Genomic DNA, 12,095 nt, shown 5'->3' on the forward strand with positions numbered 1-12,095 from the left:
AACCTCTGTTCAGATTGCCGTGCACATAGAAGTAATCGAAAAGACTTAAAAAATCGGCTTCCAAAATGTTCCAAAAGTGTTTTATGAAACCAAACGTGAACCCATCTGGACCTGGTGTTTTCTCCCCTCTGCAATCCCAAACCGCTTCCTTGATTTCCTCTATGGAAAAGCGCTTCACCAACATGGATGTATATCAAAAGTTCGATGGTTCAATGGGGTTACGGCGACAGCCGAATTCAATAAATGCGCAATTAAACCAAAACGGTTTCAGGATTTAATCATAACCATATGATGGGATGGATCAAGAACATTTATATCTTTAGTCTCTGTTGGGTGCGCAAGTTTGGAGTCCGACAGAGGCTGAATTCCAATCGCAGGTTAGTAAGATTCATCACAGTTATCTTGTAAACCAATTATAATCTCTACATTGTGATTATTTAGTTGTTTTATGCATGTTTTTACTGAATTTTAAAGAACTGGAGATCTAGGGTTCATGTTATGTTTGTATTTTGGTAAATTAATGTGTTTATATTTGGTGTGTACATGGTGTTTGAATGAAGAAATTGGGGATTTTTATCGGTGAAAATGAAATTTCAGGTGAGATGGGAGTGAAGAATGATCTGAGTTGGTGGGCTTCACCTTCAGTCGTTGACCGTGTTAGTGAGGCTGGGGGAGGTTATTAAGGAATGCGAGGAGGTTGTGGGTTGAAGAACCCTGGTTTTTAAAGAGCTTATCAAAGATTAGCTTCTCTATATCTCAGGTAAGTTTATAAATCCTGATCCAATCAATCAAATCTTTATTTGCTTTTAGTTAATCGTGTATGGGATGTTGGAATTATTTAGATCATGATTTGCAACCTTGACTTCTTTTCTTTTTGTGCATTCAGGTACCCAACATTCATATTTTAAAGTAATTTCATGGTATGTGTATACTCTTCGGTTGTTCTCTACTTTAAATATACTGTAATTGTTTATCTAGAAGCTAGAAGCAAAGTTACAATGCAAGCATGTTGAACAAGAGTTATATAATTAACAGGCTGGTTATAGGAATCGTAGGTTTGAGACCGGTTTATAATCCTCTACACAAAAACGGTTCCTGAGCTGAAACCAAATTTCAACCCGATCTGAAACCGGTTTGTAACCGACAAGCAAAGGAACCTATTTGAGCCGGATGGAAATCATAGGTTTGGGACGGGTTTATAACTTTACTTTGAAACTGGTTTGAACCCGAACTGAACCGGTAAAAAGCTGCTCAAAACTGGTTAAAACCAGTCTACAAACTAACATAATCCGAACCGGTTTCAAACCAAAATTGGTTTTCACTTTTCATTGACCTACTTGAACCAGTTTAGGGATGGAAGCTCACTTTCTGCTAAAGAGGGAAGGTTTTGATGTTTGTTCATATGGAACAGGGACCCATGTTAAACTCCCTGGTCCTTCGTTAAGAGAACCGAATGTGTACAAGTTTGGCACCCCTTACAAGCAGATGTTTGATGAACTTAGGCGTAAAGATCCTGAACTGTATCCTTGAATACCAGATTGACTTATGTACTTAAGAATTTTATTGTTTAATTTCTATAGTCTATGATCTCGAAACGAAGATTGCTATTTTTGACTATTGCCTAGCCATAAGCGCAATGGTATCAGTTATTTGTTATCAGTTATTTGCTTTAAGTTATCTGTATCTATTATGGTTATCAGCCGTATTGAACATAGTTAAATTGAACAGGCATGCAAAGTTACGAACAAAACGGGCTTGTTTTATGACTTCAGACAGAATTCAAGATCTGCTAGATCAACCGATTCTTCATTTTCAGGTTTGATTTTTGCATGTTTTACACATACTTAGGTTTACATCATTATACGTGTCATTTGTTATCGGATGTGATTAGATTTTAATCATTTTATTATATTGGGTGTTGTGAATGTTGTGCAGCAAATATGTCAGAGAGATTTGAAGCTTGAGAGCACTCTGTTAGATGGGAACCCTGCACCGCGGCTGAAAATCTATGATTTTGGCTACTCAAAGGTATTCATTCATATTGCAACCATGGTTAAGTGTATTTTGTAAGTAAACAGGTGTTTTGATTACTTTGGTTAAGTGTATTATATAATACAATTATTTATATATGTATGTTTATGTTTGCATAAAAGAATTGATTTTTATATTTATCTGTTTGAGATTTCAGCAATCTCTTTTTTACTTATCTGTATCTATTTTGTACTTGTCTTATAGTGATTGGGGTCATAGAAAAAGACATCACTTTGATGGCGAAAATGATTATTCCGGAAGCTTGAGATTAGCTGATGGAGAAATGATTATTCCAGAAGCTTGAGATTAGCCGATGGAGTTGAACGACAAGCCAGAGATAGAAAACCTTTATCTCCAGAATTTGACGATATTCATGATGAGCAGGTTTGTTTTATTAATTACAAATAATTATGATGCAGTTTCGCGTGCACTCAAATGGCTCAAGAACAATTAGTAATCAATGACGATAAAAACGAACCATTGGTTCCAAGAACACAGTTCTTTTTATTTAATAATCAACCAAAAACTGATCAACAATAAACCCTAAATGCCCTACTTATAACTATGAAAAAAGATAAAATAAGAAATTCAAATTTTAAATAAAAATATAAGATATGCTGATATGCTCCTGCATCATTCTCCCCGTCTTCGAAAAAACTCGTCCTCGAGTTTTGCCTTTGGACCAAAGCCACCCGGATCGTAAGGAACATCAACCCGACACCCACTTAATATTATCATCACGACCCGTCTAAACTGCTTAATTTCATCGGCCTTTTCGCCTAACTCTGAAACTGTACCACCAGGGTCGTATGGAACGTCGAAAAAAACTCGTGTAAACAACTCAACTGTACGGGTCGTCTCACCCAACTGTAGCATGTACCTCCCGTTTCTTTCATCTTTTGGATCCCCACCAATTAGACTACCATTAAGCTTCGATGGACTATTTAACACAAGCCTACAAATTAATTCTAAAATTGGCCCATCACAATTTTGTAAACCCACTAGAGATTTTGCAAGCATCTCATTTAAATTGCCATGCATGGCATCACCCATTTTGATTTCCTCATTCTTATTTTTTTCCATACTACGATTCACATCTTTTTTGATGGGCCACTCCACTATCATTTCCAAATTTAAAATGGCCTCGCTAGGAACATTATCCATGTATTTACTTAACTTACCCACATTTATGGCAACCTCCATAACTTCCTCAGCGGCATTGTTGGATTTTCCAAAAATCAAACCTTCCATATCTTGTGCAACAGCCAATCCTTCCACTATTTTTGTCGACAATAATGGAGTTTCAACCCTACCAACCGTCTGGTCACCGCTAGCCACCACATCATTGGCAATATCCACCACAACACCAATATGACAACTTTCGGAACCCAATTCATCATCACCAGTCAACGTGACACCACCATTAACCAGATTTTCCCCCGTTAAAAACACATCACAATTAACAGGAGTATTCAAATCGTTATATTTGGCCTCTTCTTCGTCATCACTTTCGTCCCAAACGATGTTATTCGAATCGGGTTCGTCATCCGTCAAACTCTTCTGATAAATTGGTTCGAAGAACCGGAGGTGGGGATGGCAAAAAGGATGCTCCTCTTCCTCGTTCACATCGTCCCGGACGATAGTTCCCGATTCGGTTTCCTTAAAGCGCATCTCCCGTCGTAACTCAAGATCTCGGACTCTTTGGCGGAGCCGTTTGATCTCTTCAAGATCTCGGACTCGTTGCCGGAGTCGTTTGATCTCTTCAAGATCTCGGACTCGTCGTCGGAGCCGTTTGATCTTCAGATCCCATGGATCAGGATAGACTCCATCGCTGCCTCGGTCGGCGAATCTACGAATAGGGTGTCGACCTTCACCACGAGCACGTGAATAGAAAACACTAATGTCGTTGCCTCTGTCGGCGACTCTACGAGCAAACAAGTATTCACCTTCACGTCGAGCCATTTGAGAACCAAAGCTCTGATACCAACTGATGCAGTTTCGCGTGCACTCAAATGGCTCAAGAACAATTAGTAATCAATGACGATAAAAACGAACCATTGGTTCCAAGAACACAGTTCTTTTTATTTAATAATCAACCAAAAACTGATCAACAATAAACCCTAAATGCCCTACTTATAACTATGAAAAAAGATAAAATAAGAAATTCAAATTTTAAATAAAAATATAAGATATGCTGATATGCTCCTGCATCAAATTATTTGCTAATTATCATGTTCTTGCTGCTTACCTATTTGTATTTTCTTTTAAATCCATGGTGCAGTTGAAGCAATAGCAATCTGAAATTGACATGCTAGAAGATCACAAGCAGCAACTACAGGTGTGTGCGACCAATTTTTTGTTTATCATTATCTATTTCAGTTTTTACATTTTAAGCATTATTGTAATCAATGCAATGGTACATAGATCTATTGGGAAGAAAGTACTCAAGAAGCAGAAAGTCTAAATTCTAAAATTGAAGAGCTTGAGATGCAATTATTCACCGAGAAAAAAGAATGCAAAAGATATTTAATGGGCCACATCAAATATATAATCTTCTTTAAATAAAGTAAATGTGGGCACCCTAAATCCCTTATTAGGCCATGTGTAGTCATAAAGCCCTTTTGGGGGCGTTATGCGACACGTGTCGTGCCACGTCAGCAAGGGGCTTTATGGGGCGTTATGCAATTTGAGGCCGTAGTCATAAAGCCCCTACCCATCATTACCTATTTAATAATTTTAAGTTTTATTAATTAATATAAAAAAACTCTTCTATTTTTGATTGGCCAAATCAATTAACCAAACAACAATAACGCCGCGAAAAATCTGGCGCCCTCCCCCCATTTTTGAAACATAGCGCCCTTGGGGGCGGTGTTTCCGGCGCTATAATGGCGCGATGATGGGCTAAAACGCCCCACTACGTTCAACCTTACAGTGGGGTATGCTCACAAAGATTGATGTGATACTTGTATCATCAAAGACAACGACCAACTATTAGTATGACTATAAAGATTTCAGTGTTAATTAACGAACCATGATAAACGTGTTGTTTAAAACATGATGGTTCAGCAGTTTACCTAAACACCCGTGTTCTATATCCAGTTGCGATTAGTTCCTTGTATGTTGGTACCATCGAAAACTGAAAATCCTTCCAAAAAAGTCATTTGATGGTACCAGCGGCAACGTGCGGTGGTTGACACGGCAATGGCTATGGATTCCTGCAATGGAAGATTTGGGGATTTAGGGTTCTGTAGATGATGCTAGATCTAGAACAAATATGGGTTTGCAAAGAGAGAGCGAGCAAATGTTAGAAAGAGGGAGAAAATCGGTGGGTTCTGGCCGCTTGGAATATTTTTACTGTTAAATTCATCGTATTTTAGATTCAAAAAGCACTTGGATGTAAAGGAAATCCACTAGCTTTTGACATTACAGCTGCTTGTAGCGGATTCGTATTGGGCCTCATATCCGCTTCATGTTGTATCCGATGTACATTTCTTATAATTATGTTTCTTTCAAGTCTATTTATCGGGCTTATATCATAAAAAAGGCAAGCAACTTTGGTTTAGTATCTGTTTACAGTAACTATCCTCTATCTCACCTGTAAATAATGTTAAAACCTTTTGAAATTTTGATTTTAGGTAATCCATATGGGTCAAAATGAAGTAAGTTTGACCATGTTGAGAGGGGTTTTCTTATAAGAACATGAAATAGCAAGCTGCCATTAAAGTCGACAAAAAACAAATCCATCCAGGTACAGTTGGCTCCCAACAAGAAGCTGCTTGTTTGTATGACACGTATTGCATCATGTCTAAATAGTATAATTCACCAATTTTAAACCGCTTTCATGTGTGGTAGAGAACTGAACTTTGAGCTCACGGCTGAGGAGAAGGACGAACTCAGTAAACTGATTTGGGATGATTTCTTAACCATGACTAGGTAAGCAATCAATAGCAAAAGTAATTTGACTTGTCTTTAACTTTGTATATTTGATTTCTTAACTATTTGAATTTTTTAACATTGACTTTTCACCTCAAGAAACCATGATTTTTCCAAGTTTTGCAAGTTAATGGAAAAAGAATACAGAAGTTGAAATTTTAAAGTCAAACATGCTGACTCAAAATGTCAACCACTTTTTGTTTATCTAACAATTACTTTTATTCTCTCAGAACATCAGAGACGGGTTAGTTCCCGAATGAAGTTCGAGCATCCGTCATAACAGCAGTGACCCGCATACGAAGGCGGATCAAAGAGGAAAGAGTTTCTCAGGATCTGAAGATGTTGAGACATTGGGTTCCCGATGATTTAAAACTTTATTATTGGCATTTCTTTTGTTAAAACATTATAATCTTTATATCCATTTTTAACAAGTTTTATGCTATAACGTGCATTTTAGGAGCATACCTAAATGCTTATGTTGTACCATGCAATCGAGACCTGGCAACCGGGTCGGTTTGGGTCGGGTCATGGGTCAAAATGGGTCATTTACAAAAAAAGGGTTGTTTTTGTTCGGGTCGAAACGGGTTTGGGTCGGAACGGGTTTGGGTTGAAACGGACCCGGGTCAAAATGGGTTTCGGGTCGGTCCGGGTTGGTTAAAAATTGCTTTCTTTAAAAGGGTTGTTTTGATTGTTTGCATAGGCGGATAATGAGAACCACACCTAATATATTATAATTTTTTTTTATTGTTTTAAGGTTTAAATTATATTTTTGTCCTGTATTATCGACTCCGCAGCAACGTGCGGGTTTCCCACTAGTATGTATTGATGATTAAAATTGGGTTTTCTCTGGGGTTGCTTTTTGATGATATTACGTTTTCTCTCAAAATTTTACACTGTTTAAAAAACCTCTTATCAAGGGGCAATGAATAATACTGATTTTAGAACGCAACCGTATTTTCTAGCCATTTTTTTATTTGTATATGTTCGCCTTTAGTGTTACATTTTTCTTAAACAAGTTGTCCTCCCAACATGGTTGTTTTTTACCACTAGAATTAAAGGTAGGTTTAACCTTAATAGCAAATACGACTGGTCTCTCTCTTGGCTTAGCCCGCTTCTTTCTTTTAGGAGGATGGAGACGACTCTGCTAATTCTTTCTCAACAGGTTATAATTGACGTCGATTTATCATTTTTAACGTCTCTAATTCAAAACTGAACATGAAACTTTGGTTAAAAGATCGCCCTAAATGAAGTCTCTCTTCCTGCTTCTCTCTTTTAGGAGGTGGGAGACGACTCTGCTAATTCTTTCTCAGTAGGGTTATAGTTGATGTCGATTCATCATTTATCACGTCTCTAATTCAAAACCGAACATGAAACTTTGGTTAAAAGATCACCCTAAATGAAGTCTCTCTTACAGTTCAAGAGTTTCGAAAGACTCTTATCATACTATGTGTAATGCGACTCATTTACTACGATAAATAATAAAGAAAAAAAACTATTCTATTTTGACAAAAGACGCGTAAAGGATAATTAAGGCTTTGTGTGTTCATGAAAATTGTGTTCATGAAAATTGGTGTTCTTTCAATGAGTAGAAATTCAACTTCCAATTGGTGAAAGCATCCAACTGGGTTGTATCAGCCACGATATCATATGTAAAGAAAATTGCAAGCATCCAACTGGGTTGTATCAGCCACGATATCACCAGAATCCAAGTTAGCTGGCTCAATAAGGAAATCATCATAATCCAGATTAGTTGTATCATTATGGTCTTTATCAACATTTGCAACCTCATATGTAAAATTTGTCTCTATTTCTTTTGCTTTGTCTTTGATGGATTGTTGATAAAGTTCCACCAAGTGTTTGGCCGTACGACAAGTCTTCGACCAATGATTGTTACTTCCACATCGGTAACATGCATTCGATGAAGATCCCGCCTTCCTTTTATTTTTTTCATCATTGGATTTATTTTCATTATTATGCCACTTTTGGTGGGTCCCTTTGTTTTTAAACTGAACACTATGATAATTTCCTCGGCCACGTCCACGACCATGACCACGACCACGGCCATGACCACGACCACGACCACGACCACGATGATAACCTCGACCACGTCCGTAACTTTCACTTTGGCCATTATATGTTGCCACATTAGCTTCAGGGATTGGGGTTGCTCCAACCGGACGAGTCTCGTGATTTTTCATTAAGAGTTCATTATTTTGCTCGGCCACAAGCAAACATGATATTAACTCACTATATTTGGTAAAACCCCTTTCACGATATTGTTGTTGTAGTATCACATTCGAGGGGTGAAAGGTTAAGAATGTTTTTTCCAACATTTCCTTATCAGTAATATTTTCACCATATAGAATCAATTGTGATGTGATTCTAAACATTGCCGAGTTGTACTCGCTTATAGACTTAAAGTGTTGCAACCTTAAATTAATCCACTTGTAACGAGCTCTCGGTAATATTACCGTTTTCTGGTGGTCATACCTTTCTTTCAGGTTGGTCCAAAGGACAAGTGGATCCTTGATAGTGAGATACTCACTTTTCAAAGCCTCATGAATATGATGGCGTAAAAAGATCATGGCTTTTGCCTTATCTTGGGTACTTGCTTTATTTCCTTCTTTAATTGTGTCACCCAGATTATTTGCATTCAAATGTATTTCAGCATCCAACACCCATGACAAATAGTTTTTCCCAGTAATATCTAAAGCCATAAATTCAAGCTTTGCAAGATTTGTCATGGTAGAACTATATTATAAAAAAAAACACATACATTAATGTATGTTATTCGAAGTGAAAACCAATAAATATAATTAGTTAACATTGTATTTCAAATAAGGAGGAGAATTACTCATCTTATGCAGAAGACAATTAAATAATATAAGAAAATCTGATTTCAATATTATGTTTATTTAAATAAGGTCAATTATGATTTTTATTTGTATTGGTTCATACCCAGAATAACATATCGTAGAATCTTGCTATATACATACAACAAATATGTAAAATAAAAGGTAATTCTTATTTGTTTTCTATGTTAAAATATCATATTACATAGCATACACAGGTTTTAATATGATGGGTTCATACGGTGCTTAAGAATTAGAGTTGGTGATTTTAATGGATTTTTATAATGTAAGTCATTCACTAATGTTTTTAAGTTCGGATAGAAGTACAACTGATCTTATTTTCAACACCTACATAAACGAATGTCGGCGGCAATAGTAATTCTGTGGGATTGGCCAATTTGGGCGGCGCATGCCACCCAACCTTTTTTTTTTTTTTTATAAATTACAATTTTCCTTTGGTTATATTTATACTCATACATGACACTTCCTTATTGGCCCAACAAATTTACGATTTTATCCCGTTTTCAAACTACGATTTTATCATCAGTTCAAAATTATGTTTTTACCCTCACTTAAAAATAAATTTACGCTTTTACTCCCAGCTAAAAATTTTCAATTTTGCCATCGGTTCAACATTACAATTTTTCCCGTTTAAATTTACAGTTTTGCCATTAGGTTTTCTTCCTTATAATAACGATTTTGCCATCTGTTGAAAATTATATTTTTACCCCATTTAAAAATAAATTTATGCTTTTGCTCCCAGCTAAAAATTTCAATTTTGCCATCGGTTCAAAATTACGATTTTGCCCTCAACCCCATTGGTCCATTTAATTTACGATTTTATCCCTGAAACAAAATTATGATTTCCCCCTCAGTTCAAAGTTACGTTTTCCCCATTTTTTTAATTTTCTAACAAAACTATAAAACTTTTTAGTTTTAATTGGTTGACTCGATTTAATTTTTTTTTTTCGTCTAAAGGAGCTGCCTAACACTCGCTTATTAGTCCTGAAAATTACAGTTTTGCCCTAAGCCCAAATTATGGTCTTATCATCATTTTAGTTTTTTTCCTAGCAAAATTATAATAGTGTTTTTTTAATTTATTGAGAACTATTCGGTCATAGCCCCGCAACGCGGGCGGGACATCAAGCATGGCAGGGAATAGTGTTTCCCTGCCATTGGTCGAAATGGGTGGCCGCACCTCCTCTATCGGACAAACCATTTTATTATTTTATATTCATTTTAAAATTACAGTTTTGCCCCCAGTTTAAAATTATGCTTTTCTCCAGACTAAAGAATATAATAACCTTTTTGCCAGCAGCTAAAAATTACGATTTTGCCATCGGTTCAAAACTTACGATTTCACCCTCAGTTTTTTATTTTATACCCGCTTTAAATTTACGTTTTTGCCTCCAGTTTAAAATTACGTCTTCGCCCCCAGTCCAAAATAAAATTTTGCTTTTGCCCCCAGCTCAAAATTACGATTTTACCATCGGTTCAAAATTATGATTTCCCCCCAGTTTAAAAAAAAAGACTTTACACCCAGCTAAACCGAATATACGATTTCGCCCTTGATAAAAAATTACGCTTTTACCCTCAGCCAAAATTATGTTTTCGCCCCAGTTCAAAATAAAATTTTGTTTTTCCTCCGGCTCAAAATTACGATTTTACATCGGTTTATTATTTTATACCCACTTTAAAATTACGGTTTTTCCCCCAGTTTAAAATTACGTCTTTGTCCCCAGTTCAAAATAAAAATATGCTTTTGCCCCCAGTTAAAATTTACAATTTTTTCCTCGGTTCAAAATTACGATAACACACTCAATTCAAAATTACGTTTTTCCCCCAATGCAAAATAAAAATATGGTTCTCCCCTAGCTAAAAATTAGGATTTTACCCTTGGAAAAAAATTTGATATTCCCACAAGTAAAAATAAAAATATGACTTTGCCCCCAGCTAAAAATCGTGTGAAGAAGCTGCCTAACACTCTTTTTACTTTTTCTTTCTAGCAAAACTATGGTACTGTTTTTTTAATTGGTTAAGAATTATTCGGCTATCGTCCCGCAACGCGGGCGGTGCAACACCTAGTTGATATATATCTATTAATTCATCACATCTTGATGAATAGTAACTTATTTTTGTCTTTTTGGGTTTTTGGTTTTTGGTTTTCTTTTTTCTTTTGTGTTAACTTTAGGGTATTTTTTTCATTTATTATTTTAGTAATTGATCACAGTGTTTGATTGTCACGTTTGGTCTCTTAGTATTTTTTTTTTCGGGTTGTTATTTAGTACGATGTTTGGTAGTTTTTATGTCATGTGAGTCACTTGGTGTTAAAAATTCATGTTTTAGTTTTACGTTTTTCCCGGTTTTAGTTGTGGTTCGGTTGCTATTTAGCATGGTTACTCCCCGACCCCGTAATACTGGTAACACGGTTTTACGCCCCTCCCCGGTATTTACAATCTTTACTTCTCTATTATATTGCTCAATACGTTCACGGATAATATTACTAATTTCGTTGGCTTGAATGGTTACCATGAGTATTTCTTAATTCTTTTTTGAAAAAAAATAAATAAATAAATCAAAAATAATGCCTAAACTCTAAACTAAAGTAGAGGGGCTAGTCCGTTATTTGTTTCATCGCCGCCAATATGCCAATATTGGCACTGATAGTACATAAATGTAATTCGTTGTTTAAACAACTATTCAGAGTTTCTAGAGCTCCTTGTAAAGCTTGTTATTATAACATAAACAGGTTTTAGTTTTTAAGCACACTAAAATAAAATTGAGTCACTGTATGTTGACTTTTGACAAAATAGAACAAACTGAAAAATTGAAAGCAACGACAAATAACTTTTATCCTCGGTTTACGCTTTCTTTCTTTTACTATTTTCTAATATTAAAATTTTAACAAAACATTAAATATTTGTTTTGGTGTAACCACCATGAAATCTTTGGTGAAGTTATACGAACTATGTTAATGTTACGATATAATTAAGTATGTTATTATGAGAGACTAAAGAGAAGAATAAAACAAATCTCTAACACAACCCACAATTGTATAAATTACAATATGGATTATGTATGAGTGTGATGAATAATGGTAAACTAATTAGAGAATATGATATACCTTATGATTTTGTGATCCAAAGCAATCGTGCTGATAAAGTGTTATGAACAAGCCTAATAGCAAGAAGATGAGAGGAGATATTGGGAGAGAAAGAGATGTTTAATATTAATGGTGCATCTTTTACATTAGAATACATTGAATACTAGTTCTATACC

At 35.7% G+C, this 12,095-nt stretch overlaps 1 protein-coding gene across 1 annotated transcript; it reads right to left on the reverse strand.

The window, feature by feature from the left end:
• Window positions 1-7,607: 7,607 nt before the first annotated feature.
• On the reverse strand, window positions 7,608-8,708 carry LOC110869718. Its single transcript, XM_022118948.1, has one exon. It carries the CDS (start codon window positions 8,706-8,708, stop codon window positions 7,608-7,610), a length of 1,101 nt encoding a protein of 366 aa, XP_021974640.1.
• Window positions 8,709-12,095: the final 3,387 nt, after the last annotated feature.

The sequence above is a fragment of the Helianthus annuus genome, chromosome 8, assembly GCF_002127325.2.
Source record: "Helianthus annuus cultivar XRQ/B chromosome 8, HanXRQr2.0-SUNRISE, whole genome shotgun sequence".
Lineage (NCBI taxonomy): Eukaryota > Viridiplantae > Streptophyta > Magnoliopsida > Asterales > Asteraceae > Helianthus > Helianthus annuus.

Excerpts from the sequence above, each read along its gene's own strand:
- LOC110869718 (XM_022118948.1), bottom strand. The coding sequence starts at position 8,708 with ATGACAAATCTTGCAAAGCTTGAATTTATGGCTTTAGATATTACTGGG.